The sequence below is a fragment of the Aedes aegypti genome, chromosome 1 (assembly GCF_002204515.2).
Source record: "Aedes aegypti strain LVP_AGWG chromosome 1, AaegL5.0 Primary Assembly, whole genome shotgun sequence".
NCBI classification, from domain to species: domain Eukaryota; kingdom Metazoa; phylum Arthropoda; class Insecta; order Diptera; family Culicidae; genus Aedes; species Aedes aegypti.
Genome location: NC_035107.1, coordinates 120,285,354 through 120,308,521, shown reverse-complemented (window position 1 = coordinate 120,308,521; position 23,168 = coordinate 120,285,354). Strand labels below are relative to the sequence as shown.

The following is a 23,168-nucleotide window of genomic DNA, read 5'->3' as shown; positions in this document are numbered from 1 at the left end:
AAAAAAAATGAGTTCGCCCACAAAAGTTCCATTTTGTGTAATTTAATTTTAGAGAATTAGTACTCAAGAGACTCTTGACAAGAGTATGAAGCCATGCCAAACTACAACCAACGTTACGTTCATTTATAACATGTATCAACAATTTTGTCTAAAATTGTATTTTAAGTTCTACTTTGAGTTTGCCTTTTATTTTTTTAAAGTTTGTCACTGGCATTTAGTTAATTTAATTTAAGAAGTTTTTGTAGAATAAATAACGAGTAAAAATCCAAGATTTTTCCCACACAATATTTAGGAATATAGTTGAGAACTCTGTATTTGTGTCTTAGGCCTTAAGTAGAAGAAAATAAAAAAAAAACAAACAAAGCTTTGTGAATAGACAAATCTCAAGGTAACAATCTTTCAGCAAACTTTAAGCACATTAGAGAATATTAATTGCACAACAAAAATGCACCTGAAAAAATTGTGCAAACCGGCCACACTGGAACCACAACACAGGCGCGCGTGCTTTGTTCGTCGATTCTTTTCCCTTCGTCTGGGTTCTTCCGCCTTTCTTTCCTTTCTCGCCCATCACTGCGTTCAGTTTGCCGGTAACCTTTCGTCGTTTCGTGTTGTTGTTTGTTCGCAGCTCGCTTTCGATTACGAATCCCGTTCCATCAAAACAAGCAAAAAGTTAGGTGTTTCTTCCGAATCTTTTCTCGCGATTTTATCATCCCGACGAGTGCTAAAAATTGCGCGATTTCCGCCGGTTGTTCCGTAGCTAAGTGCCGCGGAAATTTGGAGGTTAGTGACGAATAATCATAGATGTCATATAAGCCGCTTTACGAGACAACTGATCGCCGCAACGGCGTCAATGGTCTTGTGCATTGGGGCTCATTCACAAATTTCATAACGCTAAAAGGGGTGGGTGGGTGTTCTCGTGATGTTACGTCTCATACAAAATTTGTAAAATATTCGTACAAAAAGCGTTACGTGGGGGTAGGTGGGTGTCAAAAATGGCCATTTTCGTTATGAAATAAATGAATGAACCCTTGGTGAACTGAATACACTCGGTCCAAGAATTTTGACTCTTGAGCGTGGCTGAAACACGTGGGAAGCATTCAGAAGCGTTGTTATGGGATGATTCAAATATGACGTCCATCGTTTTTCGAGATTTCTAGACCCCCCTCCCCCCTCTGTCACGCTTTTTCCAATAGGCCTTTTCATGTGACAGGTCCGTCTATGCATTTGTTTACATCGGTAGAGGACCGGTGCATACACGAGGCTGTCATTTTCATAGAAGAACTGTCAAAGAGCTTCCCGATCAGCTGTTTTGGAACGTCATGTGAATAGGCCTATACCTTATACACGTACTGTCACAATATCGTAGACCTCCCCACCCCCCTTCCCCAAATGATGGACGTCATATTTGAATGACCCCTATCCACAAATTACGTAACGCTCTAGGGGGAAGGGGGAAGTAGTCTCAAGCGTTAAGATTTACACAAAGATTTTGTATTTTACGTTACGTTGCCGGGGGTGTTTCGGTCGGTTTTCGAAAATTTTCCATTTTAGCATTGCGTAATAAATGGACGCTGCCTGACAACTTTTTTGGATAGTGAATTTTGTTCACTTGTGGATAAAACGATAAAACCATTGACTAGCGTTGAGCGTTTTTGAAGCGATGATTTCATTCCGATTAATGGATTTTTGGAATCGTTGTTAGGTGCCCAGGTAGCCGAAAGGGCAGCGTTGCCAACCTTCCAGATTTGTCTGGGATATTCCAGATTTTTGAGGTCTCATATGTATTACAAAAATCTGGAAGATCCAGATAATTTTTTTAATGAATTTTTAAGGTTTTGTAAATAATTTGTAAAGTTCTCCATATACGACATTGAGGATCCAGCCTTTCCAGACAAATTTTCAAAATCTTCCAGATTTTTGATAAAATGACTTGGCGTCCCTGCGTAACAAACTGAGGATCGTGGGTTTGATTCCCACCGGTCAAGGATCTCTTCGTAATTGAAATGTTCTCGATTAGGCATAGAGTATTTTCGTACTTGCCAAACGATATACACACGGGAAAAAAAAAACTGTAGTAAAAATTATTATTATTATTTTAATACGACCATTCTGAAAACTACCATAGAATTTCGCAACAAATTACTATGTTTGTAGCAAGGATGTTTTCTCTCGCCTCAATGCACACTTAATCCGAAATTTTTCCCGAATCGATTGTTGCGCTTGGAGAGGCAACCGAGTTCACCCTCTCAGACGAAAGACGACATGGCAAAGAGAACGTTGAAATGAACATTGCGCTAGAGTCAGCATCGTTCGATTGGCACGTATGTTCATTGCAATCTACTTGTGTTAACTGGTGATCCAGTCTTAAGGCCCAAGTAAAAATGGAGCAAATGTCAAAAGTGAAAAAGCAGTTTTCGTCGTTAAAATCAACAAATCGAAAAAAAATAAAAACACACAGCTGTTTTATTTCCAAAATAAAAAGGCTGTGTGTTTTTATTTTTTCCGATTTGTTGATTTCAAGGGCGAAAACTGCTTTTTCAGTTTTGACATTTTCTTCATTTTTAATTGCACCTTAATGGACCAATGCACGTGTTCACTAATTTGACGTTTGAGCGGTGCCGAATTCATTTGTTGCCATGGTCACATAAATAACACGGCACCGCTCAAACGTCAAATAGTGAACTCGTGCATCGGCCCATTGCCAGCAAGCTGTTCATTATCGTTTCGTGATCCGATTCTGCGCATCAATTTGCACATCTCGATGTGTGAAGATACTATCGGTACCTGCATCAATGCGTCAGTTGCGGTTGTCCGACATTTCGCGGTAAACCATTCCGCGGTGTACCATTTCGCGGTTTGTATCATTTTGCGGTTTACCGTCTTGCGGTTAGTACCATTTCGCGGTCTATACCATTTCGCGGTGTGGTTTTTCCTACGAGTTGCACTGAAAATTGTTAGCATTATCACTTATAATATTTTCATCGGTGATTTACCCTTCTTTTGAACAGAGGCAGTCCTTCAAATTGCTCTGTTAAGATAGTTGAAACTTCTCGGTCCAAACCGCGAAACGGTCCACCGCCAAATGGTACTGACCGCGAATTGACAAGCCGCCAAATGGTACTAACCGCGAAATGACAAACCGCGAAGTGGATTACCGCTAAATGTTATACAATCGTCAGTCGCTCGGTCGCTTTTAGGAATATTTGCGACCATACAGACAGTGCGTGTCAGCAAACTGGCAGTGTTTTGAAAGCTCGACCCGTTCGTCACGTGTTTTTCAACTTTGTAACAGAATGCATAAGAGATTCCTATGGTATATCAGAAGATACCTATCATTTATAGGCCAGGGTAAGAGGTTCACCCAGAGTGAATTTATAGCAGAGAAAAAGTAGATTTTGTATGAAAATTTACAGGAAAAGAATGACACAAGTTCATCCACTTCTCCTGGCCTATTGGTGTGATAGATAGTTAGAAACTGTATGCCGAATCTTAGATGTGATTTTTATAATTCGAATTCGAATGCATACTCTTATATGCGCTGCTTTTGACTCTCAAACCCCCAACGTCTGACTTTTCATTAAAAATGAACTATTCATCGTGTACTTTCTATTAGTAAAAAGATGCCAGAAGGTCGAATAACATTATTTTCTCATTTCGGATACCCGGTCACCTGGCACCGATTCCTGAATGTACCCAAAGAGGATATTTTTTGAAACTTGAAGAATAGTACCGTGTGACGGCTCAAAGCTCACGATTTTTTATCCTGGACATCATAAATAAAATGCCAAGGATTAATATGAGGTTCTGGTCACATCCGGATATCCCGGAATCGTTTCCGGGGGAATACCGAGTAAGGAAGTGTTAGCTTTTATCGGCAACCGCAATACTTATTTCATACGGTAGAATCGTAAATTAATAAACGACAGAAAGGTCCGCAAAAATGCGGCAGTATGAAAATATAATGAATGATGAAGCCGAGCGTATCAAGTATCATTCTAAACATTACATTCAGATATAAGAATCTACGTGTTCTGTGTTAGAAAACACTATCCTTCTAATTTGGTATAACTGAAGTCAGCATTTAGTAACGTTTTATTAACAACATATTACATTTCATTTGCCGTTGCAGTTCAGAATTTGTACAAGTGAGTTGATTTCACCCGTTTATAAAAGAAGAATAAAACGCTTTCAACTAAATAAAACTAATTTAACCTAGATATATAACGCATTTATCATGGCTCGCATTTATCATTTGGTGCAATATTATTAATAATTTCATTCGGCATTTGTTCCCATGTTTATATATTGGATATTGTATGTAACTAATTGTGCTTACACCAAGAACCCAAAACAAATATTAACATGATATATACCTATCCATTTCATAGTCACCAAATATACACATTGGGGATGAGGGTTGATTATTTTATAGAATTATAGCTTCGATTGACACCATCATAACATTGATATACAAGAAATTTCTCATTTAATAACATCTAATAATTATTCTTACCTCGAATTTAATAACTAGGTTACGGAAAAAATAATTAAGTATGTGGCAAATAATAGACGAAATATATCCACACTGCTCATACGATTTTAAATTACATTTGAGCTCTGAGGCTGCACAAGCCCTTCAAAGTTTGTATGAAAATCAATATGGGAATAATGTTGAATAAAACAACTTTGCCGAAGACCGTATTCAAATCAAACGTCTCAATTATTAGTTATATCACATTTTTATCTAATCGGGAATTTTTCAACAGTGCTGAATTATCTTCTGAAAAGGCAACATCTGGTGCACCTACAAATCATGGCTACTATGTTTTACTGCATATATCCACTGATGCTGAGCAGGTAAATTATTATAGCCATATATTTTCAATTAATACAAAAATCAGAAACTTATTACTTAGGCGTCTGCATAAAAAACCCTTATTACGCTAATTGAAAAGCTACAACTTTTATGAATAACCTTACATTATCAGTGTAGCTCTAACCCTCAAAAGCACATGGGCGAACACTATGACCGATTCAATGAATTGCTTGCTTTTTCTCAGTAATTCCCATGCAAACTTTGAAGAGTCCTTGTAGCTCAAATTTTTAGAGGACACAAAGAAGCAAACATTATTTTATAACCATCGTAATACGCACGTCAGTATTCATATTAGATGTTCTGTTTTCTGAGTTAAGAATATCATCATTGAATCCTTATTATAATTCGCTCAAATGTTCGAAATGTTTTTCAAAATGTCCACTCTTCCAAAAGTTTTTTAATGTGGGTCGTTTAAAATTTGGCTTTTATTGCAAACGAAAATTGTGAAAATAATACGAAATAAATTGTTGAAATCATTTGAACTCCCGTTTTTTACTGAACAAGCAAAATGATGGATTTTTAAACAAATAATGCAAAATTAAAACAGTTGTCCTAAGCTTTTTAATAAGCAGAACGCTTTGCTGAATGCAAAATAAGGCGATTAAGTATTGCAGTTCGATATTTGAATTTGAACCGTTTAAATTTAAAATTTACCGTGTAACAAATATATCAAGGATATATCAGGAAACGTCTTCTTCAGCAGTATATCATAAGTTATAAAATCTTTTTCTACTGTTTCGGATTAGAATAATCATCCTCATTATATTGAAGTTCATACTGTCAAATTAACATACAAAATGTATTATGATGAAGGGGTGAGAATTGCAGCGTTCTTAAATTTGGTTGTAAGAAAGTCAATTATACGCACGCACAAACTGTCAAACTTGCAAAACCATCGCAAACGGCAAGATGGATCTACATAGGCCCGAGCCACGTCCAAAACGAACGACATAACAAGTAAAAAAACATCGCAATACAAATAATGCAAAAACCGCCATGGAATGATTGCGATCAAATGAGTGGAAATCTCTCTCTTCTTTTGGAAATTATCGGGCGGCGATTCTTCTGTATGCAGCCGCTATCATGGCATGAATCATTCGGCTACGCTGTGTATCTTTGTTCATTTGCAAGAAGAGAAGAAAATGAACAAGCAACCGAATGACACAATCCGTGCATTTATTGACTTGCCCATGCGCTGCTTCTCCAACCACGCGGTGCGAAGAGGGAAGGTGAAAAAGATAATAATTATCGTTGGCTCTCGCTGTTTCTCTCGCCGATAAACAACACTGGTTTGTAGTACATCCTACCAAATTTGACACAAATCATTTTCATCAATTTGGTCTTCTGAAAATTGCCGGTGCGAGCACTTAACTTTACCCCCTAAAACGGTAGTTTTTACCGCACATTTTTTGTGCGCATGCAAAAATTATCGATGAGAACACTGAACTGAGAAGCAGGCCCTATTTCAGTTTTCGCTACAATTGAGTTTTTTGAGTGAATATTTATTGTGAATAACATAGTATTGATGAAATGAAAGTAAGAATGATAAGTTCATCTGTGTTCGTTCAGACAACCTGTGTCCATTCCTCGCATCAAAGGACAATAAATTTGTAAATAAATTGTGCAAGATAGGGTTATCTCAAATTTTCGGTAACAAGTGAGCTGTAATTTTTATTGATATTTTGCGATTTTAATGTGCGAATAATCAGGAAAAAAAAACACCGTTGTGCTCAGAAAACGTTATGCTGACAACTATTGAAAAAAAAATCAAAATCGCAATTACTAATGAAAAACATTTCCAAAAAATTAGCAAAGAGTAAAACGCAATCTGTTTTGTCAAATAATAAATCAAATTTGGCATTGTAAGTTATTTTATCGTCCAGAAAGACGCTGAACAGTTTGATTTATTGCAATGAATATTCATTCTTATCATTTAAGCCGAAAATCCTTTTATAGACACAACAAGAAGTTTAAGAAAATTAGCCTTTTTACGCCGACTAACGCTGATGAGGCCAGCGACTTTGGGGTAGTTGAATTCAGTTCGCCTCCGAGCGTCGGAGTCTTTGCACGTCGGGGCTCCGCAGCTTGTCGGTTGAAGCGACTACCCGCATAAATTTGAACCATACTTCTACTGTTTCCCATTCAATCCACAACAATTTACGACAGTATCAGAATAATGACGTTTCACATTTAAAATAACAATAAACCAACCTTACCATGAACGGTTTTTACAGTTTGGTAAATTGTAATTGACCATCAGGTATCAGGTATCAGAAGGCCGGCTCCAAAGGCACGTTCCCCACCAGTTGGGAGATTTGTGCCATCGCCATATTTGAGCCTATTTCATCATCTACCCGATGGGAGAGGAAAGGGAAGGGAAAGATGGGAGGAAATAGGAGTGGGGTCCCTTGAAGAGGGAAGATCGCATGAGCGAAATGAGAGCATGTAGCTCCATACCACAATGGGTTCGAACAGCGCCCTAAAAAGGGCACTGCAAAACGCATGAGCGTAAAGAGAGCCTATAGCTCATTACCACAGCGGGTTAAGAATAACAGGATGTCCTGAAGATTCAGGCTTCTGTATTCAGTTTCACTTAATAAGTGTTTACCAAGTAATTGGAATCGCATTTGCGCAAAAACTGGACAGTTACATATCAGGTGATACGAAGTTCCATAATCGGAGTCACAACTATCACACACAAATGAGTCAGCACGCTGAATATTTGCCATGTGATAGTTGAGTCGGCAGTGGCCTGTCAACGCTCTGACCAAGAGACTGCAATTCTGCTTTGACAGATTTGTTAAATACTTCGCCACCTTTGGAGATGGCTCAGTAATGTACAATTTTGTTTGACGACACGACTCCAAACTATTCCAATATTGCTTGTGCTGAGTTGCCGCCCAAGAGTTTATCTGAAGCTTCACCCAGCACTTCGAAATTGGAATAGCCGGCTCAGGACCAATGAAGTCATGCGATGCTCCATCGCGAGCTAGCTCATCAGCCAATTCATTTCCAGCGATGGAAGAATGGCCAGGTACCCATACAAGGTTTACAGAGTTGACTGAATTCAGTTCCTCAATTTGAGTTCGACATGCGATAACAAGCTTCGACCTTGAGTTGGCCGAAGCGAGAGCTTTTATAGCAGCCTGACTATCTGAACAGAAGTATATGACTTTACCCATTACGCGCTGTTGAAGTGCTGATTGCACTCCACACATAAGAGCAAATATTTCCGCCTGAAAAACGGTGCAGTTTCTACCAAGTGAGTAAAACTGATTCAGCCTTAGCTCACGAGAATATACTCCTGCACCAGCTCTACCTTCAAGAAGGGAGCCATCAGTGTAACATACTATATTGCTTGATATACTTCTTTCCAAATAGCCAGACGTCCACTCTTCCCGTGAAGGGAATTGTGTGGTAAATGTCCTGTAAGGAAAGTTACAAGCAATTGTGAGATCACTTGGAGCAAGGACAATTTTGTCCCAATTCACCAAAAGTGGAAACAACGAAGTGTGTGTAGATCTACGATTCACTGGATTTTTCTCCAGTAGATCCAGTACCCATAAACGGTAAGAGCAAGAAAGTGCTTCTTGTTTAAGATATATGTGTAGTGGCGCAACGTCGAAAAGGGCCTCGAGCGCTGCTGTGGGAGTTGTAGAGAACGCACCAGACATCGCCATCAAGCACATCCTTTGAAGATGGCCCAATTTTGATTGGATTGTTCTCACTTCGCCCTTTTGCCACCACACAAGACATCCATATGCCAATATTGGTCGAACAACTGTTGTGTAAATCCATTTGATATATTTGGGTTTAAGGCCCCAAGTTTTACCAAAGGTTCGCCGGCATTGACCGAAGGCCATGCAAGCTTTTTTGACTCTGAAATCAATGTGAGCTGACCATAAAAGTTTGGAATCTAGAATGACTCCGACATACTTTACTTGATCAGTCACATTGATCTCAGTGCCAAAAAGATGTAAAGGTCGAATTCCATCGCGGTTTCGTCTTTCCGTAAAAAGAACAATAGATGTTTTATTCGGGTTAACCGAAAGGCCATATTGGCGACACCAACTCTCGACTACCTGAAGAGCACTTTGCATCAGGTCGAATAGGGTGCTTATGCACATACCAACTATCAGAGCTAGATAGTCGTCGGCAAATCCATAAGTTGGAAAACCGCAATTATTGAGTTGCCTCAATAGCGTATCTGCTACGAGATTCCACAAAAGTGGTGACAAGACTCCCCCTTGGGGGCATCCGCAAACACTCAATTTTCGAATCGCTGCTTGACGCAATGTCGAGAAGAGATGTCGGTTTTTGAGCATTTGATGAATCCAATTGGTAATCATTGTAGGTAGCCCATGGTTTCGTGCGGCTTCCAATATGGCATCGAAAGACACGTTATCAAAGGCACCCTCAATATCCAAGAAAACACCCAAGCACGATTGCTTCTGAGCGAAAGCTTTCTCGATATCGTATACAACTTTGTGTAAGAGAGTCACAGTGGACTTTCCAGATTGGTAAGCATGTTGATTCACATGAAGAGGCATGTTTGCCAAATAAACATCACGGATGTGATGATCGATTATGCGTTCCAGACATTTCAGAAGAAAAGAGGTCAGACTGATTGGTCTAAAACTCTTCGCTTCCTCATACGACGCACGTCCTCCTTTTGGGATAAACTTTACAGTAATATCACGCCAGGATTTGGGAATGTACCCGGTAGCAAAACTGCTTACAAGTAGCTTTTTCAAAACATGTTTGATATACTCAAATCCCTTTTGGAGCAGAACAGGATAAATCCCATCCGCTCCTGGAGATTTGAAAGGAGCAAAACTATTAAGTGCCCATTGAATCGATTCAGTAGTTACGATACTGCGAGCCGAGGCCAGAGACTCGTAACTACATGAAAAGACATTTGGTTCATCCGTAGATGCTATGTCCACACATCCGGGGAAGTGTGTATTGAATAAACATTCTAAAACTTCTTCATCGGAAGAAGTAAAGTCACCATTAGGTAATCGAATTTCGTTCACTTGGAAATCCTTAGATTTTGCAAGGATTTTGTTCAGCCGACTGACTTCACTCAAACTGGAAACATTTGTACAAAGGTTTTTCCAGCCGGATCGTTCAGCAGAACGAAGAGCCTTCTTGTAAGCCTTGCGAGCCGACTTGAACGACTCTGATCCAGCTGAACGGCGTCTGTTCCAACTCCTTCTACATTGTTTCCTGAGTCTGGTCAGATCGGAATTCCACCATGGGGTCCCTCTTGTAGTCTTTACAGACCGCAGAGGACATGCTTCTTCAAAAGCTTCCATAATGTAGGATGTTGTAGTATCAACTGCATCATCCAGATCACTTGGATTTTCAATGGACGGAGAATATCCATGAAATTTGGTCGCAACCAATTCAATATAGAGTTCCCAGTTTGTTGACCGGGGATTCCTAAAACGCAAAGTCTGCGCAGTTACATTTGAATGTTCAAAGAAGATGTAGCGATGATCAGATAATGATTCCTCATCTGATACATGCCAATTCGTCAACTCGTGACTGATTCTATTCGAGCAGAGCGTTATGTCTAACACTTCTTCTCTATTAGAAACCATGAAGGTTGGGCGATTGCCTATGTTAAGTAATCCAAGGTCTGTACTACTTAAGTATTCCATCAGACTGGAGCCTCTCAAATTAATATCCGAGCTGCCCCAGATGATGTGATGAGCATTGGCATCACTGCCCACAATCAGCGGAAGGCCTTTTGTTACGCAGTGTACGACAACTTGTTTGAAGTCATCCGTTGGGGATGGTTCATCATGTGGTAAATATACCGAACAATAGACGTATTTCCTGTTGAGGTCACCAACAGAAACATCGATTGTGACAGCACATACATCTCTGGTAGTTAACTCAGAAATGAGTGTAGCAACGATTGCTTTATTAACGAGCACGCATGCGCGGGGCATGGAGCGCGAGTTTGCCATTTCAAGTTTGCTAAAAGTAGCAAAAACTGGGTCCACAAGGTTACCTAGATAGAAGTTCCCTCTACGAAAGTAGGGTTCTTGAACTAGCGCCACTTGGGCTGCACCATTTTGCATGAGTCTGCAAAGATTGATCGTTGCTGTTCTTTTATGCTGAAGATTGATCTGAGCTAACCTAACCGTAGCCACTACCCAAACTAGGCAGGATTAAGCTTTTTGCAATCTCAGCACGAAAAAGACCAGCAACGAAAAAACCAGATCGGTATCTATTTAAAGTCGCCAAAGGCGAAAGAGCACAGAATACACTGTGTAAAACGCATAATGCGAATCCATATAGGTGATAATTTAAATTAAATGTCAACATATTCATAATCCCACCCTTATTAAGCCTCAGGATAGAGACTGAAGAAGGGCAGCCGATTATCTCGGAGAAACACAAGGTCACCTGCACCATTGCTCCGGGTAGCACAGGAAGGACTCAATACTGTGGAGGGCGCCCTGGTACCCCACAGGCTCCGTTAGCGGTTAGGTTTTATTTAGACCCCCCTAACCATTCATTCCTAGGCACGGTACGCATCACACCATAAATTAGGGGTCACCTGTGCGGTGGACTTTTACCACCGGAACAGGCAGTCCGTAGTGTTAATTCTTAGCCAGTTGAAACAACCGCTACCGACACTACGCGGCTATCTAGGCTGCTCGGGAAAAGGAGGTTAATATTGATGATTAACTCCTGACGTGCCCAAGCAGCCCATCAACATGGGCCATGAACGGTTTTTACAGTTTGGTAAATTGTAATTGACCATACTACTATGTGGGGAACATTTGAAAACGCCGATTTTGTCGAACAAAATTTTCACATTACAATTTGCCAAACGATTGAAATACCATCCATTTTTTGATCAATCTAGTGTAAACCAAACAGGTAGTGAAGGGTTGACCCATATAATTCAAATAGCGTTAGCGTTAGTGTAGTTACGGTATACTTCGTAGATTGGATACTAGCAACATTCATGTTTCTTTTTAATAATCTCATCCTGACTACTTTCAAGAACAAGGCAGGGGAGTATACCTTGTTCAAATCATAAACAAGAATACCAAAAGCATGAATATCGCTATTCCCGGCCACGCCCATCTTTACCGTAACTTGGGATAGGGGAAGGAAATGTTGATGTAGCACTTACTAAATGAGAGGCCACCGACTCAGCGACACCCTCATAAGTGCTACGGAGTTGGAGGTACCATAAATATTTGTTGTTTAAGCGTTTTCAAATTAATCTTTTAAATGCCGGCAATCAAAAGAGAAAACAATAGCTTATTTATAGTATAAATAGTATTTCGCGAAATGCTTGTCGATTGTGCAGTAATATTTTTGCTCAATAACCAGTAAAAAGCAAAACCGATCCCTCCAGGGTCATCGGATTGTATAAAATAACGATACGCGTAAAAAAAAAAAAAAAAAAAAAAGAAAAAAAAAAAAAAAAAAAAAAAAAAAAAAAAAAAAAAAAAGGTTATAGTATTTCGCGAAATGCTTGTCGATTGTGCAGAAATATTTTTGCTCAATAACCAGTAAAAAGCAAAACCGATCCCTCCAGGGTCATCGGATTGTATAAAATAACCGATTGTTAGTCGCGTTACATCCGCCCGGACAGAATGCGCAATCTGAACATAATTATCAAACTCCGAAAATAACATTTTCCGTTGAAGAAAGTTCCACGACGCGGACAAAAACGATCCGGAAGGCTCACAAAAGAAAAAGTATCACACTGGAACAAACTCAAAAAAAAAAAAAATAAATAAACAAATATGTAAATAATAATAATAATAATAATTACAATAATTAACCGCGGCTTTGCACTTTGCGTTTAGCGGCTTTATTCGAACGTAAACCGAAATAATATAGACAATAGACAGACAGACACTTACAGATTTTAGAGGGAGAAACACATAACATACAAATGGTGTTTAGGCACAGTGTAGGAATAGAAATAATTTTTGCTGCAAAGCAAAAGATTTGTATACTTCTGCTCAGTTTCAGTCTTTGCTTAAACGCCATCCGCGCCTTACGAAAATGGACCACAATAAGTATTTTCGACTAGTTCGTCGTCAAGTTTGCGGGTACGACTTGTGGCTTCAACCCATCCCGGGTAATGGTAGTTGTCTCTTCGGTAGCATTGGGGTTAATTCAAATAAAAACAATTACTGAATATGTTATTATTATTTTATGGTGTGATATAGTATATAATTCAAGATTTACCCCTGTTGTGATTATCAATGAAAGATGAATTAATATAATGTTTTATGCATATATATTCAAATTACCACTATATTCTGGAAACTTCTACGAAATTTTCATAATACCGTCAGTTCCAGGATGATTTTGGCACATCTTAAAACAGATATCTACTTTTGCCGTTCTGATTTTTTGAGGCTCTTGCTGGCTCAGTGAGAAGATTTTGGGAACATCTTGGTGTGATGGTTCCATTACTGCAACACCTCACCCTGTAAAGAACAAATTGTTGCCCCTTTAGAGCTTAGTACCAATTGATAGCATAGAATTTATTCTACTTACCAAAGAATTCCGGATGGGGAACGGGTTGCTTGGAATTCTGGTTATACCCTCTAAACAGCGGGAAGTCGCTTGATTGTTTTCGTACATCTTTCGTTTTTTTTTCACTCCAAAACGAAACAAAACAAAAAGCACTCTGAAAACAAAATTCGGCAGGTATTTCACTCACAAACACTAAAGCCTGCCACTGCTTGTCAAACTGTTAAACATCAGTTGTATATGGTAAAATACATATGTGTTTATGTATTGCAACAATTAATTCAATAACTATTTCTCAAAAGGTCAAGTCATAATTTTACCATTTCGGAGGGATTTGAATCTCCATATAAGTTTACAATATCTGCACAGTATCTTATACTGTTACTGTTTGGTTTGCACTGTGCAAAGCATATTTAAAAGTCTAAAATCTTAGAATGAATACAGTTCAACATAAAAGCAACTGTTTGTTGCACTCTAACCTTACCAAATAAAATTGAATAATTGTTCTAAATGTATGGCGAATTGTGATTGTCTATGCGGGTAGGAAGCCGAGGGTTCAATCTCCATCATAGCACGAAATTTCAACTTTAATTTGTACATTTGAAACATATGCGGTGTGTACATATAAGCATCAAAGCGTTGAGAATATCAAGTTTTTAGTTTTACTCTGGGAGGTGTGAATTTGCATTTAGAGCGTTCAAATTGAACACAGTTTATTCTAAGATTGCTAACTATTGCTTGTTTGCTTGTCTTGCAGGAAACCACATTTAGGGGCCGTCCATTAATTACGTAAGGGTTTATGGGAGGAGGGGGTGTCCGAGATTTTTTACGCGTCATACAATTTATTTTTGATTTTCATACATAAAATCTTATCATAAGGGGCGAGGGGGTTGAAAAATCCCGAAAATTGCCTTACGTAATTAATGGATCGCCCCTTATAATGCATACTATTAATACTATAAATAGCTTCATCCAGCTTGATACATATTTTAGAAAAGTTTCAAAATATGTATGCATATTTTGGGCCAAGCATAACTATTGTATAACAGTTGACGGTTTTTGTGTTATATAAATTGAATATCATATTTAAGCCTGATGTACATTTATAGGCTTCCTCGGATGATTTTCACGAACATTTTAGTTCGACAGCAGTTAGCATTCCCCAGGGTTTATTATTCATATGAATGTTTTTTAGGTGCGTTCCGCTCCCGCACAAGAAAAAAACCCAAATGATTTTTCCAATAGAGCTATCTAATGGAGGTTTGATTGTGAATCCAAAGAAAACTTCTGCCAAGATTTATACTTAATTTTAAGCAGATTCCGTCAAATTTACTAGCAAGATACTTTAAAAAAGAATGACAACTAGTTGAGAGACCTATTGATGGTATAGACGAAATCGATTTTCGTTTTCTGTTTCCACTTTAACCATTTGCGACTGATATCTATTGTGGTGATCCTTAGCAACTTTCTGCGAAGATTCTTGGAGAATGTTTGGCAATGTTTTTAAAGAATTCCTGGTTACATTTTTAAAGAGTTCTGAAATATGTCATTGGTTGGCTCCTAAAAATTGGAAATTTCTTTGAAGGTTCAAAACAATTTATAGAGGTGATGCTTGGAAAATTAGGAAGTTCCTTATCGAACTTGAAAAGATGAATAGAACACTACTGGCAGGATTATTAGTGAACTTATGGATCCAGATGATTTTGGCAGAGTTCTTGCATAATCTGCGGTTGATTGCAAACGTGCCTTCTGAGAATATCTTATCTCTAGAAGGTTTCCATAAACTTTCATTTCGAGAACATTTCTCGCACAACTTAAGGTCTCACCCTGAAAGCCATTGGTGATCGAGTGTGTAGCTCATTGTGTTCAAGCAAATTAACGGACAAAAATAAAAATCACAACTAAGATATAGAGAAGGATCGTCTATTCATCGTAGCATTGTTAAATAACACGTAAATCCATTGGTTTGCTCAGTAGTAACAAGCTAAACACTAGCTTCTAAAGCGAGATCATAGATTAAAGGCTGGTTTGCTACTGACAAAAAAAAAGAATCGCCTATCTCGATGCGAGGAAAATTTCTTCCCAGAAATGGTCCAGAAAATCACATTTTGCTGATCGCAGTACGCTGTTGGAAAGAAATGTCATTCCAGGGGGGGGCCTCTTTGTAGGAAATTTCTTGACCAATTCAGTAATTTTCTTAACATTTCTTGAGCAAAACAGCATTACTTAGCTTAAGCGAGAAATGATATATCTGATTGTGAGTTTGTATATTTTACATGATAATTGGAATCCTACAGTTTTCGCATAACTTAAGCTAGCTAAGTATGCTGTTCTGCTTAAGAAAAGTAAAAAAATAATTCGCTGTCATGATTTTTTTACAGTGAGCTCCATTTTGAATGACATTTCTTCCAACTGCGTACTGCGATCGAAGAAAAGTGCTTTTGTTGACCATTTCTGGAAAGAAATTTTCCCACGCATCGAGATAGATGTTTACTTCTACACTGTCACTTACTGTTCAATAGAGCCTAACTGACATAATCTTCTCATTCGCTAAATTAGATTAATCTGTAATATTTCATGAATAAAGCAAGATATAGTGATTCATATTGTAAGTTCGGTCAATCGTTAGAAAATTTAGTTCGCCGAAAATGATTTTTTCTCGGTATTCAAGCAAGGTACCCTACTTCAGAAGTGGGCGCATTAGAGCGCATTCGGATGCGAATATAATGCACCTCTTCCGAAGTTAGGTATCTCGCATAGATTCTGAGGAAAATCCAATTTCGGCTAGAAACCAAAAGAAAAGAGAATCAGTTTTCTGCAATATCGCAAACAAAGCAACGATGAAGATAAATCGATGAATGCAGATAAGCCCTTAATAAAACTTGAAAACAATGGTGCCAGTACTTGTCAACTTTGACAGGTACTGGGACCGTTGTTTTCAGGTTTCCCGAAGGAGGGAAAGAGAGCGATTCTGATGACGTCACCGTGCAATGGGCAATATATTTAAAATAGTTTTCTATCAACTTGATGTGAAAGCATTGCTCTGCACGAATACAAAATTGCGTCACTGTAGGTTCTCATGCTTTGCCCCCCTCTCTCTTCCAGTCAAGCAAACTCCGTCGAGGCGCGCATTTATTTTGAAATGTGACCACCTGATGTGCGAACGGTGCATCCTCGATATGATGTACGGACCGCACCAAGCGGCCGTTTGCCGTATCTGCAATATCCGTACCATTTTGGACAAGAAGCGCCGCGTTAACGACCAGCTTCAGCACAGCTACCAAATGCTGGGATTGGTTTACCAACGCCAACATGAGATGTCCCGCCTGGCCCCGGTAAATGCCCTTGGGGGACCTTCTGCGCCAGGGGAACTCCCACCGGTTAACGACGAAGAGGAGGACAAGGAGTGCTACGAGTGTAACATGGTCCGCACCCGGCACTACTGCCAGGAGTGTGATATTGCCCTGTGCCGGGATTGCTTCGAGAAGATTCATCGCTTCGGGAAGATCCTGACGAAGCACAAGCTCTGCTCCCTGACGGCCAAGAAGTGGATGCAGGAAGATATCAGCATTTGCGACGAGCACAAGCTGACCACGAATCTGTTCTGTACCAACTGTGAGGTGCGGGTTTGTGTAACCTGTCGGAGCGAAAACCATTCGTCCCATTATTGTGCCGATTTGGTGGACATCAACCGGGAAGCCCAGCCGCGCTTGAAACAGCTGATCAAGGACCTGGAGGAGGCGTACGCAAAGAACGAACAAGGAAGAAAGGTGAGTCGACCATCTCCTCTACTTTATCGGGGTTTTCTTTTGTCGGCGGATTCGCGCGAGCAAATTGTCTTGTTGGTTGCATACCCGCCAGGCGGATTGCGTGTAACCTCAAACAGCTGATTTTGTTGTGTGACGCGGCGATAAGGTGTCGAATTGTTCACCCCCTATTTTATTGGGTGCTGGAAATCGATATGCAAACTAACTTGACAAGCCTTGCAAAAATTTCGGAGGACCCATACCAAAAACGTGACAAAGGGGGGGAGGGGATCAAAACATTTTTTTGCTTTACATAATATGTGTACCATCTCTTACGTGAATATTCTGCAGCAATTTCTTCTCATTTCTAGAGGATAAGCTTAAAAAATCTTCATGTAATTTCTACAGATTCTTCTTAATACTCTCTGCAACACCCCTCGGCATACCTTCATAAATTTCTCTTAAAATTCCCTATCAATTGTCCTACAAATTCGTCCAACTCTACTACCTCCAGTAATTTCCAAAGAGATTACTCTGAAAATTTTCGTAGAAACTCGCAGGATTTCTTCCAGAGATTTTTCAACCGATTTCTCCAGTTGTTACTAGGTTAGCTGTTAGCAATGCAGCTGTAATGTATCCATAATTTACAAACAGACTGATTTATTGGATGCCGTCATTGAACATCAATAGAAAGTTTTTATTTTGACGCACTGCAGGATAGGCTTTATGGCAAACCAGCTTTTTTGTGTAGGATGTTTGCGTGCCTAGAACGACAGTTTGTTTGTTTTGTGGAGAGGAAAATGTAAAGTTCAATCAAAAAACGAAGAAAAAAGTTATCGAAAGACATGAATTAACAGGCAATAGTCCATTGGTAGATTTTGCAGAGTAAAGTTCTCGCGGAATTACAGTGTAATAAAGCTATTCGGAAAATTAATCCCATCCCGGATAAATATGAACCATGTACAGTATCCCGTAGTATCCATAACCATTCGTGACAATATATGAACAGTTTCCTTTAACACCCAGAATTACAATAAGACTACACTGCCCATAAACGCATAATTGTCCCATGTGAATAGGAAATACAGCAAACATGGGACTGACATGCATTTATGGGCAGTACAGTTCCATGAACGGTTTTGATATTTTGGGAAATGGTAATTGGGAAAAACACAATGTGGGGAATAGGCTGTTCAGTTATGTAACCATTTAAAAATACCATTACGATGGAATAAAAATGAATAATGTACGAGAAACTGTTGGTTTATTTATTATATTAAGCAAATTCTTTTTGTTGACAGTTCTTTTAAAGGAATTTTGGCAATCAAATTTTCACAATTCCAAATTTCAACTCCATTGAATTTGACGAAAGAATAATTTAAAACCTTAACTCGTTTGTCCTTAACTTTTGTCTAAATTTTACAAAACTATTTAATGCAAAAAAAAAACTGTTTTTGTAAGACGGAAGTATGAATTACTTCGTCACAAAATTCCGTATAACAATCTTTTTATGACTAAGTTTTAGAAAAAGCGACTGAAGTGTCAAAGTGAATCATGGAGGTGAGAAATTAGTTGTTTACTCAATGGATTACCTGTTTTGCTCTTGTCCACAGTTGATCAGCAGAAGTTTTCTCGTTTCATTTTGTATGGGAAAAGGCATCTAACTTCAAATTTCTCGTAAATGAAAGCGTTAACCGAAACAATATTTGGTAGGCGTGATAGTCATTATCATCACGTACAACCGGTACCAAATATTTTTTTCAAAAATAGTTTCCAATTTGGAGAAATAATTCGTTAGATGCTTTTCGCCATACAAATATTTTTCGCGTTACCTTTTAGTGTTTTTTCGTGCATAAACACTAGCGCATGTGCGTTACTATGTGGCGAGTAGCGAATGAGGCCATGCATGTAATCCATTGAAAAATCTGGCCCGCTTCTACCCTTTTACCTACTGATTAGTATACCGGTCAACGCATTTGTAATCAAATGTTATTGAATAAATCCGAAAAATTGCCGAAGCAATTGTTTTATCGCAGACAGACGTTTAAGTTAGACACAGCAGCTTGTTTAAACAGCATCGCCGCCACAAATCGCCAAGTAACAATAAGCTAACAGATGGCGTTAGTGGCGTTTGCGTCCTGTCTGGTCATACTTCGTTGACAGCATGACAAACAATCGCCCAACATGCTCAACGTTGACAATAATTCAACCTTGTTTGTGCTTGGCGAGTGATGATTCCTAATGGATCAAATATATTATGAAAAATCATTGGAATTATTATCACATGTTGACGTTTAAATAACACACAGATTCATGCTTGTATAAATGCCCTAGCGTGACCGTTACCCACGCAACTAAATCGGCGTGAAAGTATCACAATTGTGGGGATCATTTTTGAAGTAATTGTTTTGATATTTTCGTACAGTGGATGATGGACTGGGTGGTAAGCGAGCAGTCGACGCAACGTGGTTATGCGAACTGTTACTGTACTGTTGCCATTTGTTCCATAGAGGACACCACGATAGAATTCACACAATGGAATGAATTTGTTCCCGCTTGAACGTCTGTCTGCGGTTTTATCTATGTTATCAAGTTTGAACAACTGACATTTTAGAATTCTATTTAAAAGCTTTCTCTTGGCTATGGGCGAATAGAGAAGATAATTGATAGTTGTTACGGCCAGTGATGGAAATGGCTCTAATTCCGTGTGTTGCCTAATACCGTGTATTTGGGAATAATGTGGATTTCTAGCATATTATATTATTTATTTTTCTAAATGATAGTCACAAACCTTAGCACATCAAGTAGTATTTAGAAAGCCATGACAAACTTGAACTAAAGTTGCACACACAAACAAACAAAAATAATGTTAGAATGCAATCGCCTGGTGTCAACACACGGTATTAAGGCACGGTTGTTTATGTGTTCCAAATACCGTGTTTCAGTTAAAAATCCAAAATGGCGAAGTGAAATATACATTTTATTTCCCGAATCAATGATGCAAACCTCAATACGTTGTTTGATACAAAAGTTTTATTTTTGATGCGCTTCGTTCGTTCAATTGAGAGATGTTTCAAAATGTGACCCGGCGGTCGGGGTCAGATGCACGGTATTTGGAACACTGGTATGTTTAACAACGTCAACTGTAACTATGGTTAAAATTTCCAAAATGGTTCAAATCATATTTTTTATGCAAATTGTATAAAACGGTCTACTATATAAAACATGAAAGACTTGAAAATAATCATACGTTATTTTTATCTGATCGATTGAATCTTGAGTTTTTTTAACCTCACGGTAATAGAGCATGTCACGGTATATCCACATTGAAAAAATTATCGTTTTTTTTTATTTTTTTAATCATGTTGAAAAAAAACGTGAATCATCGATTCACATCTTAATGCGTAAAACATGTAGCTCTAAAGAGTGGCCCCTGATGATATTCTTCGATCATGTTCGTTCTACTTTCTTGAATTAAACTTTTTTTAACTTAATTCTTAAACATGATTTTTACCCCTGATCTTTTTAATATATAAAAGTGCATGACACACCAACCAATTAATATGATTTATGAACAACACATGCTCTATCTACATTATGCGTTATTGATTTGAATTCTGATTAGGTAATTTACTTGTACGTGTTATGTAAATTTAATGTCTGGGCATAGAGGACACTTCAAAATTAAGTCATGTGCACACACAAAGTGTGATAGTTTAAAGTTGTATAGTTTTTCGAGCATACACTCAGAAATAAAAATAGTCACATAATTACTAAAGTTTATGCATTAATGACTATTTTCTACCTGCCTCTCTTTCATTCTGCTGTGAGTTTCTATACTAAATGTCATTTCGCCTGGGTTGAAGCTTAGCGATGCTTCAACCCAGGCGAATTGCAGGGTGGCCACCGAACCGGGAAAAGCGAGAAAAAACGGGAATTTGAATCCATCGGGAAAAACCGGGAATTTGAGGTGGTCACCGGGAAAATCGGTTTTGAACGAATATCTTTGAGCGTTAAACTTAAAAATCATTGAAAATTGTTTATTGAAAGCTGTTATGGTTGATTGTATTGTAATGAAGCATCTATGAATTTGTACAAATAGGGCAATCGCTTTGACATGTTCTTCTCTGATAAATGATTATATAATATTTTTCTATGATCCACGAAATTGAATCGCTAAGCTATTTAAAACAATTATTTTTCTCGAAAATTTTGCTTTGCACATATAGTGGTGCAACAGTACCCATAGTGCAGGGTCCCATAAGCAATCAATGGATTGCGCCGTTGAAGGAACCATGCTTATAACATACCACCATTAAAGAAACAGTGTTCCTATAATTGTTGCAAGCGTTTTTGCAAGGAATTTTTGAATAAATCGTAATTTCATACATTTAAATGATAGAAGGAATGATTAGTTGGAATCACATATTTTATGATTTTATCAGACAGTTTCAGCTGTTTTCCCTTAGGTGCATTTAATATGTCTTATTAAATATTAATGATTTGATTATAGACTAGATTATACTTAAAAATGTTTTATTTTACCAATGGTTAACGATGTTTCGATTAACTTTTAATATTTCCTCTTACTGTCAGGGATAACATTTTTTGGACTCTATAACTTATTTAACTTACAGTTTCACATCAAAGTAAAAAACTTAAGAAGATTTAAGCACTTAAAAATATTGCATTGAAAATAAGTCCAGATGTTTTTGAAAACAATCCTTTATTTATAAAAGCTTGTAATATGAAATAAGCTAGTTAATCGACTAAAAATAAATAAAGTACTACATGCTTTTACTTGTTCTCTCAAATAAAGTTATTTATCTATCCTGTTTTTCATCATAAACTTAGGCTGATACAAATATTAATTTTCTTTTATGTCACCACCCCCCTCAAAAAATCGAAAGTATTGAGGGGGAGAAAAAAAGTTCTCATGCTTTTGTTAGACATTATAAGGTTTTCGAGGCAAAGAAGACGTTGAAACAACAACCCTATGGTAAACCTAAGCGAATGTCAAGCAAGAGGTGTATTTATCGTCACCTTTTTTTTAAAAAGTAATTAAAAAAAAATTGGGGAATTAACTTTTTTTGCATTTTATTTTTGTGTTCCTTATTTATTTTTATCCCCTTCCTCGTACCTTCCAAGTGGTCTCGGACATAAAAAAAAAAAATATTTGTATCAGCCTTATTTGGTTTAGAAAACCTGTCATTCTCATGAAGAAAGAATTGAAGGATTAGAAGTTGTGGAAATATCTTCAACCTCATTAACTGTTTGGGACCCTGGATGGTTTATTTTGGCATCTGAGGTTTTTGTCGGCCAATTGTCTTGACAGTAAGATACACCTAAGCAAGAAGCATATTGTTGAAAAATATGGGTTCAGTAGCTTTAAAAAAACCTACCAAAGTGAGCAAAAACTGACAAAAGTCTCCTAACTAGCACATATAAAAACCGGGAAAATACTGAAAAATATACCGGGAAAACCGGGAAAAAAGCGGGAATTTGAAAATTGGATTTTGGTGGCCACCCTGGAATTGACAAATAGGAGTAGAATTCCCTGCAGAATGAAAGAGAGGCAGATAGAAAATAGTCATAAATTACTAAAATTTAGTCATTCTGTGACTACCCGTGTTTCTGATTGTACATGACGCTCTCCTTAGCATGTTAATTTCAATTCGCAATTTAGGGTTTTCGGATATTCAATATATTTTTGATTTATTTATTTTTCCTATTTAATTATTTATTTTTGATTTCGATTAATGTTTGTCACAAACGATAATTTCTTTGTTCCTTTTTTTTCGGCGCTTAATTTATCTATTTTAATATGATTTATGGCGTTCACACTGTCATTCGTTTCTTGATTCGCAGTCAATTTGTATATTCACTACTATTATACGTCTGTGCCATTTAAATTAATTAGTTCATATACTTTCAAGCTACAGCGGTTCATACAAGCATTTCATTTAACGTAATACATTTTTTATTTATTACAAACTCCTAATACTCGAACTAGTAGTCTCGCT

At 37.9% G+C, this 23,168-nt stretch overlaps 1 protein-coding gene across 1 annotated transcript; it reads left to right on the top strand.

Moving 5' to 3' along the window:
• The first annotated feature begins 547 nt into the window (after positions 1-547).
• Positions 548-17,289, top strand: LOC110674283. The gene is made up of 2 exons (XM_021838559.1): positions 548-780; positions 16,505-17,289. Exon 2 carries the CDS (start codon positions 16,555-16,557, stop codon positions 17,287-17,289), a length of 735 nt encoding a protein of 244 aa, XP_021694251.1. The 5' UTR covers positions 548-780; positions 16,505-16,554.
• The last annotated feature ends 5,879 nt before the right edge of the window (positions 17,290-23,168 follow it).